General features: G+C 43.9%; 1 protein-coding gene across 5 annotated transcripts in view; it reads left to right on the forward strand.

Moving 5' to 3' along the window:
- Positions 1–23,819, forward strand: part of PRR14L (proline rich 14 like) — a 56,669-nt gene that overhangs the window by 14,568 nt on the left and 18,282 nt on the right. For 3 of the 5 annotated variants that reach the window (XM_036874362.1, XM_036874364.1, XM_036874361.1), the window contains 2 exons: positions 4,719–4,791; positions 15,178–20,350. In XM_036874362.1, coding sequence (XP_036730257.1) covers positions 4,719–4,791; positions 15,178–20,350 — 5,246 coding nt within the window. The remainder of the gene's footprint in view (positions 1–4,718; positions 4,792–15,177; positions 20,351–23,819) is intronic. The other 2 variants (XM_036874360.1, XM_036874365.1) reach the window with 1 other exon arrangement.

Raw genomic sequence — 23,819 nt, forward strand, 5'->3', positions numbered from 1 at the left:
AAGGAAATCTTGTTGGAAAGAACTCATTTTCAGTGATTTAAAGGTGAAAAAATCTGAACTTCACACTCTCAGTAGTACCGTTGGTGGCCATAAGCTGTTCTCCCGGTCTGCCAGGGTACCGTGGTCCCCACAGTGATGGTTTGCCTGTGGTTCTCAGCTCGTATTGTTAAAAGTGTGTGACAAAGAAGTGCCCAAAGCACCATTCACATATTGCTGGGACTTAAGGTGGAACTTTCTCCTCATTAGTTTAGCAGTTCTCTTAGATAAATCCTTGTGGCGGACTGTTATTAAATGCCTTACCCAGCTAACGTGATCAGTGCCTCATTTAAAGTTTCTCTGAATTGAGATACATGGAGGAAAATTCCTTTTTAGGCTCAGTAAAGATGATTTAAAGTTGCTGTCCTACAGCTGTTCCTTCCTAGATATGCAAGTGTAGGAAACTGAAAGGTTCATCTAGAGATCCAACGTCTTGTTTATTTTCAGTGTTCTTCACTGTGAACATGATCACTGCTGTTCCCACAAGTGCCAGGAAATGGGAGGTATCCCATTTGCTCTGTGTTGGGGCCCTGTTGTGTGTTCAGTGTGTCGGCAGTCCCACCTGAAGCTTTTTTTTTTTTTTTTTTTTTTTTTATGGCTGTGTTGGGTCCTCTTTTCTGTGTGAGGGCTTTCTCTAGTTGTGGCAAGCGGGGGCCACTCTTCATCGCGGTGTGGGGGCCTCTCACCACCGCGGCCTCACTTGTTGCGGACCACAGGCTCCAGACGCGCAGACTCAGTAACTGTGGCTCACGGGCCCAGCTGCTCTGCGGCATGTGGGATCTTCCCAGACCAGGGCTCAAACCCGTGTCCCCTGCATTGGCAGGCAGACTCTCAACCACTGCACCACCAGGGAAGCCCCCACCTGAAGCTTTGACCACCACTGCTCCAGCTCAGGAAGCTCAGGCTTGGAGGAGGTCAGCGAGATCTGCTTACAACCAGGGCTCATGGCTCAGGTGTACGTCAGGCCCTGAGGAGCTTATAACTACCCTGCTTATAAAAGCTGAAGGGCCTGGTGTATGTTCATTTCCCTCCTAAAGATAGTTGTGGGTTTTTTTTTTCTGGCTCAATACTAGCCTCATAGGAATGAATCAGTATTGCGTCTTTTCCAGGATAAACAGCCAGCTTTTAATGGGAAATAAGATTACAGATGAACAGTAAGAATGGTTTTCAAGACCCTCCTAAAATCTGCCTAAACTTTGAAGAAGTATTTTAAGTTGGTTTTGGTTCCAGGCAGTGGGCAGGAGGATGACATGTTGGCTGTGCCAGGCTGAGGCAGAGCATTTGCTGTCAGTTTGACAAATTGCACTATTATGTGGCATTTCGTATTTTATATAGTTTATATAACGCTACAAACTACTGTAATGATCTCATTTGATTTTGCAAGAGGGATCCACGTGAACTTTTATCTTGGAAACAGATTTTGCAAGGAATGTTAGGATATTAATGATCAGATGTCAAGATTTAGTAAAATCTAGATGGTAGAGAGAAATGTTTAGGACTTTACCTCTAGGAATCCTGAAACTTAGAACACTTAGCTGATAAAATATTGTAGGAAAAGGACCTTGTGTCTGATAAATTTCTTCAAGTGTTTATTACATGATCGGTTGGCTCGAGGGGATGGAGGGAGTTGCACACAGGATGCTTACGCTACACGGCCATTGCTCGCAAGTGGTCTGTTCTGTTCCTTCATCTGCGTTTGGGGCCCAGGGCTGGTTGAGCTACCACCTGATCTGAAGATCGCCCAGTGCCGTGGTGCTGGTGGTTGGGGGTCCCTCACATCTGAACTCAGCCTCACACTGTTTCTTTTTCAACCCTGTCAATTCCTGATCATATCTAGACTTAAAACTTTGTAGGGTCCACAGCCCTCTGTGAGGGGAAACTTGTTTTTCATAACTCAGAACCTTTCAGGAGAAGTCAGCAAGGCAGGGGGAGAGAGGAGTCTGTCACTCCCAGCTTCTGCTGCTCCCCTTCACTGTTAGGGGTCGTGGCTAAGCAGGGAGACGGGGGGATGGCTTGAAGCAGTCAGGTTGGCACTCCACCAGGGTGTGTGCGGGCTCCAGCTAAGACATCTCCTTAGAGCAGCAGGTGGGGCCAGACTAAAATCCCAGCAGTCCCTCCAGGAGCCGGAGCCCTTAGGGTTCATCATACGAGCTCACCAGAGTCCTTGGGAATCTGAGGGGACCTGTATGCTGCTGGCAGGAGGTCAGCTCTCACTGCAGAGTCTCTTTTAGGCCCAGAAGAGCTTAGGGCGGTCACTCCAGATGACACCGGGCTCTGTTGGTGACAGTCCTATTGGCTTTTCTCACAGGAAAGTGAGATCTAAGGTCTAAGGTCTACTGGATGGTGAGAACTTCTGCTCATGGAGCACCCGTCCTGGCAGGGCATCTTGCGAGGTGTCTGTGGTCCCCATTTATAAAACCACCTGTAAGCATGCACTCTGTGCAGCAAAGCTAGCAGGTGGGAGTCCTGCGGCTGGAACAGAGCTGCATCTGACTCCTCACCCCTCGGCTTTTGCTCCAGCACCCGGCCTTTCCCATAAAGTATTAACTTGAAGAAATACTCTAAATAGCATCTAATCTAACACTTCAGACATTCAGCCTGAGAACTGGAAGTGTGGAGGGTAGTATCATTTTGGAGAAAGGATCAAGGGTAACTACAAATAACAATGTTTTCTTAACCTCTCATTTTGAAATCATTTGAGACTTAAAGTTGCAAAAGTAGTGTGAAGAATTCCCATTACCCTTCATGCATATTCCTCACATGTTAACATTTTACCACATTTGCTTTTTTTCCCTTCTGAATAATTTGAGCGTATAGTTGTAGACGTGATGCCTAAATACTTGACTGTGTATTTCCTAGCAAACAAGGGCATTGTGTCAGGTGACCACAGTACCCTAATCAAAATCAAGAAATTAACACTGATCCGAGTACATTTGGCCAATTGTCCCACTGAAGTCTTTTGTAGCAAAAGAAAAGAAAATGTTTTCTTGGTCTAGGAAAAATCCAGGATCATTTGTGGCATTCAGTTGTCATGTTTGTTTAGTCTCGTTTAATCTGTAACATTTTCTCAGCTCATGACCTTGGCACTTGAAAGAGTACAGGCCATTTATTTTGTAGAATTTTCCTCAGTTTGGGTTTGTCTGATGTTTCCTCATGATTAGATCCTGGTTGTGCATTTGGGGGGCAGGAACCCCACAGAAGTGATGTGGTTCTTCCTGTGCATCCTTTCAGCAGGCGCCTGGCATCGAGGTGCCTCATTCCTGGGCAGGGGAACTGCCATCACCTGGTTCAGGTGGGGTCTGCCAGGCTTCTCCACTGTGAAGGTACTATTTTCCCCTTCATAATTATTGAGTATCTTGTGGGGAGATATTTTGAAACTGTAAATATTTCTGTTTCTCATTCAAACTTTTAGCGACTAGTTTTAACATCCATTGATGATTCTTGAGATAATTATCACTGTGATGGTTGCCAAATGGTAATTTTCTAATTCCATCATTCCTTCTACGGTAAGTAAGAGCTTTTCTTCTCCCCATTTACAAATAAATTTGACCTGGCATCACACTAGAATTCATACTCTTTTGGCCAAACGTGGTAACACGTAAGTTCTGTGGGAGATGGTTGTTTTAAGTTCACACTGTGCAAAAGCATTCCACACTTGAAGTTGCAATAACAAGTGAAGGAACAGTCCTGCTTTGTACATGACACTCCACGCCGGGCCTCTTCTCTCACTTGCAGTGATGATGCTTTATCTCCTCCTGTGTCCACCTGTATTTGCCATCACTTTGATCTTCTGTTTCCACCACAGAACTTTGCTTAGAAATGAAATGGTTTTGCTTGTTTGTTGTTGTTGTTGTTGTTGTTTTGGGGTTTTCTGGGGGGCATTTTTTTTGGTGGAGAATGTGGGCAGTGATGTTTTTTTTAAGTGCTGTAAAAGTTATCAAGCATTGTAGCAATGATTTCACCGTCTGTCAATTTAAGAGAGCGCGATGTCAGAATCTTTTACTTACCAGTTAAATCCATGTGAAAGAAAATCTTTGGGCAGAGAAGAAGAGGTGACCCAGAAGGAAACTTTGATGTGAGCAGCCATCGTTGGTCTGTCAGTGTCTCCAGCTGGTCAGCCTGGTTGGACCCTTTCCTCACGGGGCCCCATGCCACACACGCGCTGTTGCTGCTGCCCCATCCCATTTTCCTGAAGTCCCTCTGTAGGTTGTCATTGATGGTGTTCCTCCTTATACCCTCCTCCAGTGAACAAGGATGAAAAGGAAAAATAGCCCTTCCAGGAGGTTTGAGAAAAAAATGAGTATGTGATGCTGAGAATGGTTAGGGACTGAGTTACATCCAACTTCCTGATAGTTTCCATTCAGATTTTCACTTAAGATCACATTGCATCAATGTGTTTCTTGATTCGGAGGATACTTATAGGGTTTTGTTTGGATTTGCAGCCCAGCATTCTAAACCTCTGTTATTGTCCAGACCTTGAGAAACTTGGCTTTTCAAGCTCAAATTCTAGAGAAGTGGAAGTTTTATTGATTATATTAATTTGAATTTGAGGTTTGCTTCAGTTCCCAGTCCTTGGCTAGCAAATTTCCAGGAGTTGGAAAGAAGACTCTCAGAGAATCATTGGCATTGGTGAGCTTGGGTGTCTCTGGATCCTCCCTGACCGCTGGATTTTCTTACTGCAGGAGGACCTCCTGATGCAGGCAAGCAAAGAACATCTATGCATGGACCTCCGTGAAGATGGTCTGAGGAACAAAGGTATTTATTTCTCTCACATCTTTTCCTTCTTCCATTATTAAACACACAATTTTAGTTCGCACTGGGAACGTGAGGATTTTAGGTCCCTGCCTTGCCAGATGGACTTCACTGTAGCAGCTCTTGGTATCATTGCCCACGGACGTACTCGGAGGCCCCTGGTGTGATCGAGCAATGCCTCATTTGTGACAAAAGTTTGCTTCCCACTTTTTCTATAATGAGTCCCCATTGACTGTGAGTTGAACCTTAATGCTGGCGTGAAATCTTTCATTTCACTTTATAAAGCTGCACTGCTGTGTGGAAGGGTTCACGTGGACGGGGAGGAACCACCGCTGGCCGTGCAGGGCATCCTGCTCTGTTTTCGTAGACGGCGTGTCCATTCCCGGTCACCTTGAGAGTTTGCAGAACAGTTTCTCACTTCCGTTACCTCGTTTGCTCCTCAAAACAATTGTTGAATATGGGCATCTGAGATACTGCCTTTAATTTGATTGATTGATTGATTGATTGATTTGATTGAGGAAGAAGCCGAGGCCCAGAAGAGAGTGCTGAGCCAAGATTCTTTTCCCCCTGCCCCAGGCTGAAAACAATCTTAGGTAACTTTAGCGGGGACTCTGTGTATCTATTTTATAATTAAGGTTAACAATGTAGAATAATCAAAACTGCAAAAAAAGAAAATATACAGCAAATATGTTTAATTGTGTGAACATTTTGTTACTGTGATACAACGTCAGATTTGACTCTGCTTCTTGGCAGCCTGGACAGAAAAGGAAGCACAGACCATCCCTATGAGAAAGGACGCTTGTCCTAGTTTATCACCCTGCTTCCTGCTGCTGGAGATTCTCTCTGTGGCTCAAAGCCTTGGCTGTCCAGTAGAGAGTAAAGCTCTGAAGATGAGAAATGTCGCTTTGTGCATGTCTCACCCGGTCTCAAGGCTTTACTAGGGATGCAGTTTAGTGCCGTCACCTGTCCCCGCCTGGATCTTTTTAGTGGGGCTCCAGTACTGGTATACTGAGTCGTAGGTGTGTTGGTGTATTTTCACCCACATCTTATCACAAAATTCACTGTGTATGTTATGAACTACATTTAACTACTTTCATTTAACCACTGAATGGACCTTTTAAACAAGAGAACCAGAGTTATTTTCTATGACGAAACCTGCATTCTCAGACTTACCTGGGTACTCTGCACCTAAAAAGCTGGTCCCCACTGGACCTGGATAAGTTGAGCTCTTCTGAAAAGTGTTCTCAGATAAACTGCTCTATGGCACTTTTCTTCCTGCCTAATGCCATTCTTCTTTAGTGACTTAAATTGGTAAAATGAAATTGTTTTCCTCCCAAGCCATAGGGAAGGTTCTCAGGTTGATGTGGGGGAGCCTGGAAATGGCAGCTCTGCCTGACTTTTAGCAGCGATGGCCTAGTGCCCGACTGTGAGGCGTTCTTCCATGCAGCCCCCGAGAACCTTGCAAGCTGGCCCTGTGTTACACTTGCAAGAACCAGCTCGGCTGTCCAGTGTCCCAGGCAGGCATGGCCAGGCAGAAAGGAGCGTTCTAAGCAGGCAGGTCTCCGCAGGAATTGAGCCCTGGGAGTGCAAGCAAGCCGTGCAGCTGCCACCACGGATTTGAGTTAAACAGATGCACATGCTCTACTGTCGTGTGACCAGCATTTCAGCTTGCTTTGCCAAGGTCAAGGTCAAACATTTACTAACTTACCATTTACTACAGAATTGAGAAGTAAATGATGTTTCTTGGAAATCTGGTTGTACTGTCTCTCCAGGGGCCCCAGCGGCCAAAATTTTCACTCTGCCCGGGATTGTAGCTCCTAGCCCTGGGCATGTTAGATATTTTAAGTTTTCCTGATGGAAATCTAATGGATCCTTGCTACCTTTGTTGTGAGCGTTTGTACTGTTGAGCACTGTGCAAATTGCTGTACATAGTTTTGTTTATACTAAGTTTTGATTATTCTGAAATGGGGGCACCTCTGAGGTCAGTGTTCTGTAATAATTTATAAATTTGCCGGGGGGTGAATTTGGGCCCCTTGTACTGAGCTATCTAGTAAGTGATCCTGGCACAGCTCCCTTCTCTGTGTTGTTTTTCCTTCTCTCTATAAATGTCCCGTTCACAGCACACTCCCAAGTTCACATGGGATTCCAGGCTTTTGAGGCTCTTTACAGTCGTTCTGTCTGCTGTGGTTCAGTGAGGTAAAATGAGAACACGATTGACTCTTTAATAAAAAGGACCTTTGTGTTAACCAAAAGGAGTCTTTAATTTGTAGAATGCTATTTTGCATATCATTCCCCATTTCTTGATTGCCGTAAGGCAGATCCGAGAGAAGCGGGCATGGGGACCAGTGCTGGGTGTTAGTCAAGAGGCCATTTCACAAGGGAAGAATGTCCCATCAGGCCCTCTGACTGTGCCTCTCCCTTCCTGCTGTTCTGAGTGTTAACCTGGCTGTTCCACCGTAATTTTCTGTTCAATATTTTATAAAACTAATGTTATGAATTTTTTTTTCCTTGTAACTGGGCTTGATTGGGAAGGTTGCGTAAGAAAGATGGAATGGGCTCCAGGAAAAATACAAATATTAGTTCCCACTAATTACTGTGGGACTTAGTTCCCATAGTAACAGTCTCCATTAAGGCTTATGTGGGAATCCTCTGAAATAGTAGGGTCACCAGAAATTGGAAGAGCGTTGAGGAAATAAACTTTGATGCAGAGGTGAAAGCATCAAGGAGGGAAAAGCTACCTTATATAATTTTTGAAACTAGATAGTTTAAATTATTTAGAATAACTAAAGTTGAAACAGTCTTTTCATAGCCTCTATTTCTACTATGTGAATAAATTAAGCATTTTAAGGAGATGGAATGAACCTATCAATAAAGCCCTTAGGTGGTATATGCATCCAGATTCTTGGAGTTTACTGATCTGTTTGTATAATTTGGAATTACTATCTCATGTTTTGTATTCCCTGTTTATGCCATTATCCTCCTATAATTTACATTTTGGGGAGTGGAAAGTTGAAAAATCAGCCAGTACCACACCCATTTATTAGGCTACAAGGAGGAGGTCTAGACATTTGGGGAACTAATTTTTTTCTTTCATTTTTAAAAAAATTAAGGTATAACTTACATATACTGAAATTCACCCTTTTTTTGGGTGTGTATATGGTTCTATGAGTTTTGACAAACACATACAATTGTGTAATCACAACTGTACCAGCACAATCAAGAAATAGAACATTTCCATCACCCAGCAATCTCTTGCAGGCCCCTTTTATAGTCGGTCCTTGCCACCCCCAGCCCTTGGCAACCACTGATACATGTTATTTCCCTATCGTTTTGACTTTTCTAGAATGCCGTATACACGTAATCATGCGGGGGAAGCCTATGAGCCTGACTTTGTTCATTTAGTGTAGTGCATTTACAATTAATCCACAGTGCTGTGCGTATCATAGCTCATTGCTTCTTACATCTGAAAGGTATCCTGTCGTCTAGTTGTATCACGATTTATCTGCTTCTCATTCGAGGGAAATTTGAGTTGTTTCCAGTTTTGGTAATTATGCATAAAGCTGCGGTAAATGCTTTTGTACAAGTTTTTTTTTTTTTAATTTACTTTCATTTATTTATTTATTTATAGTTTATTTTGGCTGCACTGGGTCTTAGTTGTGGCATGCAGACTTCTTAGTTGCAGCATGCATGCGGGATCTAGTTCCCTGGCCAGGGATCGAACCCGGGCTCCCTGCATTGGGGCGTGGAGTCTTACCCACTGGACCACCAGGGAAGTCCCTCGTACAAGTTTTTGTGTGAACTTGAGTTGTCATTTCACCTGGGCAAATACCTAGGCTTGGGACTGCTGGGTCATTTGGGAAGTATGTGTTTAATTTTACAAGAAATTACCAAACTGTTTCCCAGGGTGGTTGTACCCTTTTTTATTCCCACCAGCAATATATAACAGTTCCAGGTGAGGAGTTGAATGCTATCTCATTATTTGTTGACTTATCTGGAATTCAGAAAGCCAGGTATCCAGTGGTCAGTACAAGCATAGGAGGTGACGGAACTTGTAGGGCTGTCTGCCGCAATCCTCCCACCAGGAGGCAGCCTTTGTGAACCTCCACCAGAGAGCTTCCTTTTATAAGGCATTTCAACATTGCTAACCCATTACACATCTTTCCAAGGACAAGATGCAGGATAAACCAAAACTTACATCATATTTAGTTTCCATGTCTAGCCACTTAAATTTTGATCCAGGAAAATGTTGTCATGGAAATGCTATTGAATCTTTGTCAACCTCCAGCATGTCTATCCTGAATTAGGGTCATTTGGAGATAACACCAAAAAGGTGTCTGAGTTTTCTGATGTAACTTTTATTATAATTGGAGTATGAGCACTTTTTAAAAAAACAATTTCATGGAGATATAATTTATAGACAATAATTTTCACCCATTTAAAGTGTATACTTCAATAGTTTAATTTTCATCACTTCCCAAAGAAACTTTGTACCTGTTAGCAGTCATTCCCTATCCCCACATACCCCCAGCCTCCTCCAGTCACTAATCTACTTGTGTCTCTGTAGATATGCCTGTTCTGGACACTGTATAAATGAGACCTTACAACATATGGTCTTTTTGTTTTTGTTTTGTTTTGTTTTGACTGCATCCTGCGACTTGTGGGATCTTAGTTCCCCGACTAGGGACTGAACCCCGGCCGCAGCGGTGAAAGTGCCGAGTCCTAACCACTGGACCACCAGGGAATTCCCAAAATGTTCCAGTTTCTCCACATCCTTTATCAGTTATCTTTTATTTATTTTTGGTTGCATCGGGTCTTCGTTACTGCACGCGGGCTTTCTGTAGTTGCAGCAAGCAGGGGCTACTCTTCTGTGCGATGTGCGGGCTTCTCATTGCAGTGGCTTCTCTTGTTGCGGAGCACAGGCTCCAGGCGCACAGGCTCAGTAGTTGCGGCGCATGGGCTTAGCTGCTCTGCAGCATGTGGGATCTTTCCAGACCAGGGCTTGAATCTGTGTCCCCTGCATTGGCAGGTGGATTCTTAACCACTGTGCCACTAGGGAAGCCCCCAACAGTTATCTTTTGTTTTCTTTTGAATAATAGCCATTTTAATGGGTGTGAATTGACATCTCATTGTGGTTTTGATCTTCATTTCTCTAATGACTAATGATGTTGAGCATCTTCTTATGTGCCTATTGACCATTCGTATGTCTTTGGGAAAATGCTTATTCAAGTCCTTTGCCCTTTTGTTTTTCTTTTTAAAAAAATTAATAATTTTATTTGTAAAGCAGTGTAGGATTTACAGAGAAATTGAGCAGATGACACAGAGGGTTTCCATCCCAACCTTCACTCCCCACCCCATGCCCTCCAACAACCCCCCCCCACCCCGTTTCCCCTATTGTTAATGTATCAGTATTGTACATTTGTTACAGCTCATGAACCAGTGTTGTTATACAGTTCATAGTTTATTCCGATTCCCTTAGTTTTTCCCTAATGTCCTCTTTCTGTTCTAGGGTCCCATCTAGGATCCCACCTCACATTTAGTCCTCTTAACCCCTTAGGCTCCTCTTGGCTATGCTGGTTTCTCACACTTTCTTACTTTTGGTGACCCTGAGAGTTTTGAAGAATGCTGGTCGAGTGTATTGTTGAATGCCTCTCCATTGGGGTTTGTCAGATGTTTTTCTCATTAAGACTAGGGTTATTTATGGGTTTGGGAGAGGAAACTCACACAGGTGAAGTGCCATTTTCATCACATATCAAGGGTACTTACTATAAACGTGAAATGGTGTTTGTAAGGTTACTCCCCCTCCCCCTTTCCATACTGTCCTCTTTGGAAGGAAGTCACTATGTACAGACAACACGTGAGAAATGGGGAGCTCTGCTCCCTCTGCCTATTTTTAAATTAGGCTTTTTGTCTTTTCATTGTTTAGTTGTAAGACTTCTTTATATATATTAAGTACAAATCCCTTATCAGATGGATGATTTGCAAATATTTTCTCCCCACCAGTGGTTTGTCTTTTTGCTTCTTTTTTTTTTTTTTTTTTAATATTTTTATTTATTTATTTTATTTATGGCTGTGTTGGGTCTTCGTTTCTGTGCGAGGGCTTTCTCCAGTTGTGGCAAGTGGGGGCCACTCTTCATCGCAGTGCGCAGGCCTCTCACCATCGCGGCCCCTCTTGTTGCGGAGCAGAGGCTCCAGACACGCAGGCTCAGTAATTGCGGCTCACGGGCCCAGCTGCTCCGTGGCATGTGGGACCCTCCCAGACCAGGGCTCGAACCCGTGTCCCCCGCATTGGCAGGCGGACTCTCAACCACTGCGCCACCAGGGAAGCCCTGTCTTTTTGCTTCTTGATGTTGTCCTTGGAAGCACAAAAGTTTTGGGACTTCCCTGGTGATCCAGTGGTTAAGATTGCAATTCCACTGCAGGGGGTGCGGGTTCGATCCTTGGTTGGGGAATTAAGATCCCACATGCCACATGGCACGGCCAAAAATTTTTTTTTCATTAAAAAAAATGTTTAAAAAGCACAAAAGTTTTTAGTTTTTTTTTTTAATTGACTAATTTAGCTTTTTTTAAAAAAATTGAGGTCTAGTTGATTTACAATATTATTTTAGTTTCAAGTATAAAAAGTTTTTAGTTTTGATGGAGTCCAGCTTATCAGTCTTCTTTTTTTTTTTTTTTTTTTTTTTAATTAATTATTTATTTATTTATTTTTGGCTGTGTTAGGTCTTCATTTCTGTGCGAGGGCTTTCTCTAGTTGCAGCGAGTGGGGGCCACTCTTCATCGCGGTGCGCGGGCCTCTCACTATCGCGGCCTCTCTTGTTGTGGAGCACAGGCTCCAGACGCGCAGGCTCAGTAGTTGTGGCTCACGGGCCCAGTTGCTCCGCAGCATGTGGGATCTTCCCAGACCAGGGCTCGAACCCGTGTCCCCTGCATTGGCAGGCAGATTTTCAATCACTGCGCCACCAGGGAAGCCCCAGTCTTCCTTTTTTTAATCACTTGTGCTTTTGGTTTCTTAGCTAAGAAATCATTACCTGGGACTTCCCTGGTGGCGCAGTGGTTAAGAATCTGCCTGCCAATGCAGGGGACATGGGTTCGAGCCCTGGTCTGGGAAGATCCCACATGCCGCAGAGCAACTGGGCCCGTGCGCCACAACTGCTGAGCCCGAGTGCCACAACTACTGAAGCCCACGCACCTAGAGCCTGTGCTCTGCAACAAGAGAAGCCACCTAATGAGAAGCCCACGAATCGCCGCGACTAGAGAAAAGCCCGCATACAGCAACAAAGACCCAAGGCAGCCAAAAATAAAAATAAATAAATAAATTTTAAAAAAGGAAGGAAAGAAATCATTGCCTAACCCAAGGTCATGAAGATTTACTCTTGTGTTTTTCTTGTAAGAGTTTTATAGTTTCAGCTCTTACATTTAAGTTTATGATCAACCTTGAGTTGATTATTTTGTGTGATGTGAGCTAGGGTTCAAATTTATTCTTTTTCATGTGGATATCCACTTTTTCCAGGACCATTTGTTGGAAGGGTATTCTTTTTGGTCCCTTTGTCAGAAATCAGTTGACTGACTATAAATGTTAGAGTTTGTTTCTGGACTCGGGGTTCTGCTGCATTGATCTTTATGTCTCCCCAGTGCCAGGGCCACACGGACTTGATTATTGTAGCTTTGTAGTAAGTTTTGAAAGCAGGAAGTATGAGTCTACCAGCTTTGTTCTTCTTCAAGATTGTTTTGGCTGTTATGTGCCTGTTGCATTTTCACACGAGTTTTAGGATGTTTGTCAATTTCTGAGAACACAAGCACCATTTAAGCAGTTATCATAGAACTACAAATCCAGGATCTTCAGCTGAGGTCATGAAACTCCTGTGCTTCTTAAATGGGCACATACCTCACAGGATACACATTTCACCCTCCAGTGTACCTAATACTTCTAACACCTTCCCTCATTTAATTCTTCATTCTGCTAACATCTGTATGTACCTGCCAGTCTCCAGGGTCACAGTCAGGTACTGAGCACACAGCGATCATTAAGATCCAGTTTCTGCCCTCACATACCTCCAGTCTCATGGAGCTGATAAATGAGACACATAATTGAGAAACAGCCTTACAGAGGCTTTGATAGAGATGTGCAAGGGAGTGGAAGTTCCAGGGGAGTGGTTCAGACTCACTAAGCGTGGACTCCGTCTGGCACTTCTGACAGTTTTACCTGTCAGAAGTAACGGACAGGTCACCGACTCATCTAATCTTTACAAGTCCTGTGATGTGGATACTCTTTTTCTCCCACATTACAGATGAGGACCCAGGTCAGTGTTCCACGGCCTTTTGAAAGCTTACTAATAAATAGAAAACTTTCTTAAAGGCTCCTTTAAAGTTCTTTGTGATTTCACAATAAATGTGATTAAAAACAAGCCAAAAGAGTGGGCACAGTATCATTTTGCTTTCGCGCTGTCCACAACCCCTCTTCCCCACCCGCCCCTCTGCTCACCGCCTGGGAAGTGGCTGCTCCCCGGCCTCCCCACTAAGACTGGACGTGTGGAAAACAGGCGGTCTTCCAGCAGGTGGGGGCTCTAAGCGCGAATCTTGCCTTAAGTACCTTGCACAGTAAATGGTTGGGGTTGGATGAAGAGTTTTAGCGTTTTCCTGAGTAGATATAGTGAGGGATAGGACTAGTGTGGTGCTGGAACAGAGAGGGGAGTGGGGGAGGGGCCAGAATATACATGACTGGTTTCATGAATGCTGCCGCGTCCAGCAGAGAGACATAGTAAAACCATTTGGAGTATTTTGCTTAGAAATTCATGAATAGGTTAGAATTGTCTGCTATGATATGGAAAGTGGGCCAGTTTCAAAGATAAATACTCTGTGGACCATTAGGATTTTAAGGCTGCCTTTTGTCAGTGATTGGTAGCTTTGCACACTTATGGAATGCAGTACACATTTATGTATCTAGTATTTGGTGACTCTGAATATTTCTAAATGCTGTGTCCTAGCCTAGTTATTAAGTTTATCATTTAAACTCTTCTCAGATTCAGTAAAATAAGAATCAGAGAGAGCAGAACAAAGGAAAAACACTTTTCCTTTATATGGCAGGCACTGTACCAGGTGGTATTTTATATGTATCATTTAATTTAATCCTCAGAGTAACACTGAGGTAAGTATACTTACCCTCATTTTACAAAGGAGACTCAGAGAGGTGGGTGACATCACAGAGCCCAGCTGGCTTGCCTTCAGAGTCACTGCTCTTTCTCTCAAAATTACTGCTCTCAGAACTAGTTAAGAAATGGCCAGGGAAGCCCTAGGAAGACGTTATTAATAGCATTTGCTGATGTCACCCAACTGTAGTCATTTATTAACTCCACAAATATTTATTGAGTGCTATTACATACCAGGTATTATGCTAGACAGTAGGGAGGTGGAGGGACTAAAACAAACGTGATCCTTCCCCTCGTGGAGCTTATGTTCTAGTGGGAATTAGATCTGTAGATGGATTTGCATTTTGCTTTATCTGCTTAATGCAGGTGTCCTATTATGTACATGCATGCATACGTACATGCATGTACACATTTACATTTACGTTAATGTGAATAGCTTCGGGTTTGTTTTCTGTAAAGAGAGAAGGATGAAAAGTCTTTTGCAGATTAACAAGTTTGGGGAACTTCTTTATATTACATTGTGTGCTTAGAATTTCAGAGAAACTTTGTGCAGTAAACTCCTTTATGAATTGTGTTTATATTCTGCTTAGAAAGGTTTTTTGTTTGTTTTTTAATGTTTCGTAACGGAAAATTTCACGTTTATTCAGCAGTGGAGAGGAGAATATATTAAACCGCTGTGTACCTATCACTCACCTTCAATAATTACCAACTAATGACCAGTCCTGTAGGGAGGCAAGTATTGCAGGTAATTGGGTTCAAGACTAATATTCAACTTACAGATTAATCTCTTTTACATAGGTTTTATGTATAACTGTTCTTTGTCAAAGAGATAATTTTATCTATTTATTCAAGTATTAAGAAGATGGTCATTTAGTAATATAAGCTATTTTATTGTGAGTCTACTTTATTAATGCTTTAGGATGGAAGCTTCCTAAGATCTGAATTAGGCATATGTCTCCCCATTATATTCATTTGTCCAGCTAGGTAAGTGCATTTAAGTAAGTAACATTTAAAGAAAGGCATTTGTTCAAAATAACCTGTTTCTTCCAGGTACTCTTTTGGCCCTCTGTCATATTTTGCAGAGAAGAACAAAGCCAATGGTATTGTAACACTAACTTTGCAATTCTCTTTGTGAGTTGCGTCTTTTTTGTTGCTGCCGTTTGTTGCATGATTAAATTTAGGATGATATAGCAAATGGTTTGTTTTAATGATTACATATTGATTTGGATTTCTTTCTCTTGTGCAAAAGGAAATGTACAAATTACAGCTGAAACTCTGCTAAAATCTACTGAGGAAGTACAAGGTATGAAGGTCAGTGGGACTAAGACGGATAATAATGAAGGACACGAGAATGGCCATGTGAGTAAAGGTCTCTCGGCTGGGTGCAGCGGATACCCAGAAATAGACAAAATCATGAGCAGTGGTGAGGTTTCAGAGACTAGCACGTTAGTTTCCCTAGAGCCTTTAAACTCTGTGGACCCTGGATTAATAGAAGCAACTAAAGAAAAAGAATGTGAAGAACTAAAAACCTGTCCTCCTTGGTTGTCATTATTACCAGGGAAGAGTGCCATTTCCAAAGTGGACAATGGAAAGGAAGAGTTGTGTACATTAAACCTTGTCTGTGAAGCAGATGACAATCGCCAGCAGGTTCCTGGCCACCATAGTGAGAGACACAGTTCTGCACATGGTAGTCCCAAAGCCATGAGAAAGGTGGTTATTGTAGAACCCTTAGAAGAAAATTCGGAAGTTTCACATATCACATCATGTTTGTCTGGTCCAGAATTCAGAACAACATCCTCAAAAAAGTGTGGTTTTGATGGTGATAGCTTGCCAAAGGGATCTGCTAAAAAGACAGACAATTCCTGTTTTGATGGGGACGATCAAAGCAAGAACTTGGCTTCTAGAGAAGAAAATGAACAGCCTTTGAACCCCAGGAGTGAAAGAGAGGAACTCTTTCTTGTTAATGCCAGGCAAGCAGAAGAGGATGCTAGTGGTCACTATTCTGGAAAAAAAGAGGCTCTCGACTTCTCCAAAGAAAATATCCACGATCACTACTGCCCTCAAGGCAGTATCCATACAGACTGCTCTAGTTCTTTAATGCCCAATTCTTTTACTAAAGCCACGGAAATAATGTTTAAAAAAAATGATTTAAAAATCACTTTAGACATTCAGGATAACTTGGCAAACCATGAGGACCGTAGAGGAACTTTTGCTAATATAAGCCATCCAGGCACACCCTCTGAAGAGAACCATTTTTCCTCCTCAATGCAGATTGAGGAGCCAGAACAGACAACCACTATAGAGCCCGGTATGTTAAGTGAAAAGATTTACAGTAAAGACTCTAACTCCTTAGTCAGCACCCAGAGAAATCTGGAAGACAGCACCCAGTTAAATGAAGCATCACATGACGGATTTCTGATTGAAAGAAAATCCCCTGTGAGTTTAACGCCAGAGGACCAGATAAGTTCTATAAATGAGGTGTTGAAACCCAAGAAAGACATTGCTCCGTTACTGCCAGCCCTAGAATTTGATGACAGACCTGAGTCAGAAATAGATGTACAGAACTCCCAGGACGACGGTCCCCATTTAGATAAACAGAGCGCTGCATGGGAGGTGAATGAACTTCCTTATGCCAATGAACTACTTGTAAACAAAATAGGAAGTGAATGTGTTTTAAATCAAGTGTTCCTTAATTGTCAAAACCATGCGAAGTTGCCAACTGACAAAGAGATGCCTGTAGCAGCGAGCGAGGGCTCCCAATGGAGCCAGCACCCTCCGTCAGAGGATGGAGCAGATGTCACTGCTGGTACCCAGACTGTTCCTGTAAAGACAAAAATGAAAGACATCTCTCCACCAGGTGACAAAACCTGTGGTGCCTCTTCAAACAATCCCACCTTAAACAGCAAATCAGAAAGCCTAGAAAGAAAAACTGAAACAGCTGATTCAGGAGCAGAAGGTCTGCATTCCAGACTTCTCTCAAATCAGAAAGAAGACGCAGGCTTGCCTCAAGAGGTCTCTGCTGTGGAATGTCAAAGCATTCAATCTCGGGATCTCTCTAGCTGCCCTTGTGTAAGAAAAAACGTCCCAGAGGAGAGCGCGTGTTCTGCCCATGCTGCCCTGGAGCCCAGCGAAACCATCCTGGGAGTTGAGAACTGTCTGATAACCAAGTATGAAAATGCATTTCAGCACAGTGATCACCGCCCCCAAGGGAGAGAAGCCTCCGTGGAAAGTTGTATCCATAAAGTGAGTTGTACATCGGCGGAAAGTGAGCCAGGTGGGGGAGAAACTGAAGGCAGCCTTCCAGGAGGTAAGATCAGAAACGAAATGATGGCAGGCATGTTAAATAGTGAAGCTCCAAACAGGACCATCCACACCACCTGTCACATCCATCCCAGCGAGGAAGGGCTAGAAGAAAAAGAACAGGACACACCCAAAGAGACTGTGTTTTGCAAACATAACATCTGTGATTGTGCCGCACAGGAATTAGACCAACCTGCAAACATTCCAAGTCCTGAAAAATTGTTGGACCAGTTTCCTACTGTTACGTTCTCCGGTGTTAGAAACATGAACCAAGCAGCTGAAACTCCTGAGCAGAAGGCAGATGAAGCCCTCAGCTGCCAGAGCAACCCAAACAGATCCGATGAACGCAGGAGTGAAGATAACCCAGCTAAGGAGACACTAGGCAGCGACCAGAGAGAGATGGTCGCAGAGCCTAATGGAGAGGTGAGCCACAGCCTGAAGGATCTGCCAGTCGGTTCAGGCCATAACAGCTCATCGTCTGGTGGAAGCCTGAAGAAAGGGGCCTTTGAAAGGATTTCTGGTTGTGAGGAGCCCATAGACGGTATGGCAGACATGATCTCCACAGGCTATAGTGATAAGGGCACAGAAGGCGTTGTGGACATAAGGGCGTCTAGTACTCTTGATGGGCGTGCAAGGCAGGATGGGCCAGTGTTACAGGAAACCTCAAGGAGTGTGCTGTCACAGAGGGGAGAGCCTATTGCTGCATTTATGGGAAGGATCGACCAGGATTCAGATTCCCAAGATGCTACTTCCTCGACAGCAGACTTTCTCGAAATTAAAAAATCCTATGAAGAGAAAGTATGCAGATTGTTAAAAGACTGTGAAATGGAAGTGTGTCCAGACTCTTGTGCCCCTGAGACAGGGTCTGTGGCAGATCATAAACCAAATGTAAGAGTATTGGATAGAATAAATGTGTCTTTAAATTATATTCATCTTGAACAGCAAGCTAAAGAAGCATCTCTGAGAGAAACACAAGGAATGATTGAAGGATCAAGACTAGAAATAAATTCTGAGCACGACAAGGGAAATGCCATTGGAATTTCCTCAGAAGAACTGACATCTTCTGGACACCAAGAGGAGAACTCTGTTCCCCCGGGAAGGCTGAAACCCACTGAGATAACTCCTTTGCATCCGTTGTCTCAAGAAAAATCAGAAACAATTATGAATAGTGAGGAAACTGACCCGAAAAACCTTTTTAAACCAAAAGATGGTGAAATGCCCTGTGAGAATGTAAAGGACTGCATGGTCCTGCCTGAGATGAAAGGAAGAGCACCAAGGGATAAGAGTAATCCTAGCGAAGAAAGCAGCACAGCCCTCATTGCGGAAAGTTTGCCTTTGACAATGGAAACAGAAACCGAAGTGAAAAGAGAAGAAACTGCAGAACACCAGAGGGGACCACGGGGTCAGTTTCCTGCTGTGGAGGAGTCCGAAGAGATGACTGTCAGAGAAGGTGTTCATGGTGATAACATGAGCCGGGTGTCTCAGACCCATCTTAAACCCCCGAGGATGCCGCGTGATGCTGAGGACCAACAGAGCCAGAAGGCTTTGGACTACAAGGAAGAGGAACAGATGCATCAAAAAGAAGCACATGCAGCTTTGGAACGATGCACATCATCTAATATGTTGTCAGATGAGGTGCAAAGTAAGAGCCAACCTAAGGATCGCAAAGCTGAGCCCACCGTGGTGAAAGAAATCACCCTAGCAAAGCCAGCCACAGGCGACACTGCTGCAGGGTTTCAGAAGCTGAAAGACCCAAAGGAGGAAAGCTTGTGTCGCCCATCAAAAAAGGATATTGAGTCATGCGCAGGCCCTTGCCTCCATGATGCCCCCCGGAAAGCACAAGACCCCAACTCCGCTGGGCGTGATGAACTACACGGTGCCTTTGGGAACACTTCACATCAGAAAGGAGTGCTTCCCTTAAAGAAGCAGCCCCACCGAATGTGTAAGAAAGTTTCCTGCCAGGAGCTAGTCAACACGGGGAGGAAAATAAGTAAAATCAGAAGTTCTGCCTTTTTAAAGAGCTCCTCTGAAACCATCCCCACAAACGCACACAGATTTCTCAGTTCACATGCTGTGTCTGCACCCACGCAACCGGAACCTGAAACAGCCCCTGCCAGGAGCCTTGTTAGCCACGTACCAAAGCAGAAGGCCACTCCAGGCCAGCCCTCGGGTAGCCTGAATGTTCGGAAGCCTACCAAAGAATCAGCCTTACTCAGCAAGCTGTCCATCCTTGCCTCCAGACTGGCCCCGGCCACAAAGACCCAGAAGCTACGATATCGGCGGTGTTCCTCTGACCTTCTTCCAGTGGCTAAAAGCTACAAGCGGCTCAGATACAAAAGGCTCCTGGATGGGTTTTCCTACAGCACAATGCAGCTGAATCCATGGTTGGCACGTAGTAATTGGGACAGGAGGCCTAACAGTAAACCCTTGACGCTTTATTCACTCGAAGCCATCAAAATGAGCTTCATAGATTTGAGCGACAAGATGCCATCCCTGTTGTTTGGTTCCGAAGTCTTCCCAGTATCCTTTCACGTGAAGTCAGGCTCCGAGTGCGGGACCGAGTCCCCAAGGACTTTTCCCGAGCACTGTGCACCCGCGAGGCTTGCCTTAGGAGAGGCCCGCCGGTGCCCGTCTTCACCTCCTAAGTGGACCTTCTCTTTCTTCTTGGCCCACGACTGCCCTGGGGTGGCCACGTTCAGGGAAGACCCTGGCCTCTATTGTCAAGCAGGCGCCCAGCCTCCACTGCAGCCTCCAGTTCCTCTCCAAGACCATGGAGCCACCGCCATAGTCCAGACCAGAGCCGGCTGCTCCGTCCTTGGCCTTCACACACTCCTAGCACTTTGTTCCCCGGGATGTTACCGAATCTGGACGAAAAAACGGAGCTGCTCCAGCCACATGCCCACCATGCAGAGGCTCTTCCTGACCCAGTTTACCCAGGGTCTGAAAGGGTTACGGTCTCCCACCTCCATAGCAGACAAGGTCTTCTGTTCTCTGCCCTACTCGGTGGGCCGAGTACTGTCCATTTGGAGCCAGCACGGGCCTTCTGCCTGCCCCTTCGAAATCTCTGCTCTTCATTCCTCTCACAGCAAGCGGCAGCCACGTCTGGGCACCATGAGCAGGTAAAATCCATCCCCTGTTCTTTGCTAAAGTCCCATGTTTGCATCCTACTATTGGGGAGAGGAAAGGGCGCTCCTGAAAATGCAGGGCTCAGAGTCTGTGTCTGCATTTCCTGTTTATTGCCAAATCTCTGCTAAGAACATGCAGCAGTAATTCTGAAGTGTAGACCCCTCTAATTTTCCTGAAGGATCTAGATTTCTTGCAGAACCCTTTATTTTGTACCTTCCTTTGTTCTGTCCATTTAATTCTGTGAACCATTAAATCTTGAATCTCTCCTTTTCTCCTCTTGCCCTCACCTTGCAAAGAACATATCCCATTACTATAAATAGTGATTTGTGACTTGTAACTATTACTTGTTCACAAGGTATTATAACAGCCTGCACCTAACTCAGTGGTTGGTGTGTAAAGGATACAGAAGAAATACTTTTTAAATAAACTAATTAATTACATAGGGCATCACCAAATCTAGTTTAGGAACCTCTGTGTTTCTTTCTGCAGCAGAGAAGCTTCAGAGGTTGGCATTTACATATTATAGCTATAGAATTTATAGAATTTTAAGTGAACTGGAAAAGAGTTCTTGTGGTTTCACCACTGAGAATAGTTGAAAATAATTTCACCAATATCATTTTACCTTCTAACAGGAAATGAGAGAAGAAAAAGAATTTGGGAGTTACATCCCTAAAGATCTGCTTTAGACATAATAGATAAATCCTATTTGTAATCCTTTGGATAAACAGAAACTTTAAACATTATTTGGTTTGCCCTTATCATTGCTGTAGTTTAAAACTTCAACACCAAAAAAGCCTTAAAATTCCAAACGGCCTGGGAGAGGCCTTGTTGTTTGTGTGTCTAGGCAGAGTCTCTCACGCAGAATCATTCTGTCATTGAAAAGCTTCTGAGGCGCATACTGTGAAGCTACCCAGCATCTTAGCAGAAAACTAACTAAATAAAAGAGCTTCAGAAAGGCACCCCAGAACCTGAATGTGGCTGATTGTGAGCTCTTGTCCTGTAGGTAAACAAGAAAATGTTCACTTCTTATCAGGCAGCCATAAAAATACAACAGGATGAATCAAATTGTTTTAAATGATGCTGCACTGCTTCTGTTGCATAGTTTGTTTGCCTCTACAACAAACTCTGCTCTGTGTCTGTACACTCAGTTTTTTTGTTGTTCTTTTTATGTATTTATTTATTTATGGCTGCGTGGGGTCTTCTCATTGCGGTGGCTTCTCTTGTTGTGGAGCACGGAGGCGCGCGGGCTTCAGTAGCTGTGGCTCGAAGACTATCTAGAGTGCAGGCTCAGTAGTTGTGGCGCACGGGCTTAGTTGCTCCATGGCATGTGAGATCTTCCCAGACCAGGGCTCGAACCCATGTCTCCTGCATTGGCAGGCGGATTCTTAACCACTGTGCCACCAGGGAAGCCCTGTACACTCAGGGTTTTTTTTGTTGTTTTTTTTTTTTTTTAAATAATTAATTAATTAATTTATTTATTTATTTATTTTTTATGGCTGTGTTGGGTCTTCGTTTCTGTGCAAGGGCTTTCTCCAGTTGCGGCAAGTGGGGGCCACTCTCCATCGTGATGCACGGGCCTCTCACCATCGCGGCCTCTCTTGCTGCGGAGCACAGGCTTCAGACGCGCAGGCTCAGCAATTGTGGCTCACGGGCCCAGCCGCTCCGTGGCATGTGGGATCCTCCCGGACCAGGGCTCGAACCCGTGTCCCCTGCACCGGCAGGCAGACCCCCAACCACTGCGCCACCAGGGAAGCCCTACACTCAGTTTTAAATCATGTTACCTTCTTTAAACTATGTCCAGTCCTAAGGTAGCATGGAGGGTAGTTATTCATTTCACCCTGTGAAGGTGAATGACCCTGTGACCCTTTTCCCTCTTCCAGAACTCTTTCTCACCTGACTTTTCTGTTTTCTGGTGGGGAATATTTTCTCTCTCCCTTAGATCCTGTATCTGACATTTCATTTATTTTATTTTTTAGTTTACTTTTAATTTAATTATATATATGTGTGTGTGTGTATATATGTATTTTAAAGATTTAATTTTTAAAAAAATTTTTATTTATTTTTGGCTGCATTGGGTCCTCGTTGCTGCGCGCGGGCTTTTTCTAGTTGCGGCGAGCAGGGACCACTCCTTGTTGCGGTGCGCGGCCCTCTCATTGCAGTGGCCTCTCTTGTGGAGCACGGGCTCTAGGTGCACGGGCTTCAGTAGTTGTGGCTCGCAGGCTCTAGAGCACAGGCTCAGTAGTTGTGGTGCACAGGCCCACTTGCTATGTGGCATGTGGGATCCTCCTAGACCAGGGATCAAACCCATGTCCCCTGCATTGTTGACAGGCAGATTCTTAACCACTGCGCCACCAGGGAAGTCTCTATTTTTTTAATTGAAGTGGTAGGGGTGGTATTTGTGGGAACTTTTTTTCTCGTTGGCTCTAAAAGTGCCTTAACATCATATATATCCTTGGCTTAGAGCTCAGAAGTTTGCTGTGTTTGTAGACACACTTAGAAATGTTAAGCGTGATAAATTGGGGAGCCCCAGAAAGCAAGACTTAACCAAGATTAAATTAATTTATCTTTCCACAGGGTTTTCTCATTTGAACCTCATCCTCCAGCACTCCATAATATGGGTCAGACAGGCATCTTTTTTGCCTTTTTTTTTATAGACGATGAGACTGAGGCACATGGTTTTTTCTGACTCGGGCCACTCAGCTGGTTGCTGTGTCAACTGAGCTAGACCCAGATGAGGCCTCTGATTTGGTCCGCCCCTTTCCCAGTATTCCAGATTGGTGCTAAACTCTCTAACAATCTGAATTATCTGTGTTTCAGCCATTGAACAAATTTCTCTAACTTCCCAGAGGAGATGGATTATATGGTCATTATATAAACAGCTGATTAATTAAACCTGTACTGTGTCTAAATTCAGTAGAAATGGATACAAGCTTTACTTTGAGGGGTACCAAAAGCTCTCCAACAATGCATATTAATGTATCTATAAGTGATTAATACCATTTTTCATCTATAAAAATCAAAGCTTAATTATAAAGGAACTAGCCCTGTGAACAGTTTTCATCTACATGGCCATGTTTTACATGGAACTTGGCTTTAAAGAAAATAAGGTTTCTTCACAATTTTTTGTACGTTTATAGAAATTGGCAGCTTTTATTTTAATACGGTTAATACAGAACTGAGGAGTGTATTTTTATCTTTAAATTACTTTTTAAAAACTTTAACATACATGTTCAACAACTTGATTAAAAGGTATAAGGTAAAGGGTATTCTTGTCCCCCTCCTTTCTCTTACTGTCCTCTGTATATCTCTCTCTGCCTTCTTTCCATTTAAGTTAGAATATAATCCTCCTGTCAGCCTGCCTCCATTCCAGTGATGGGCACGTACATGTAATCCTCATGCCTGGGAGGGAGGTTTTCGTCTTTCTGGGTGACTGACACTTCTCGTCTTCCTTGGGCTCGGATT

The sequence above is a fragment of the Balaenoptera musculus genome, chromosome 14 (assembly GCF_009873245.2).
Source record: "Balaenoptera musculus isolate JJ_BM4_2016_0621 chromosome 14, mBalMus1.pri.v3, whole genome shotgun sequence".
NCBI classification, from domain to species: Eukaryota; Metazoa; Chordata; class Mammalia; order Artiodactyla; family Balaenopteridae; genus Balaenoptera; species Balaenoptera musculus.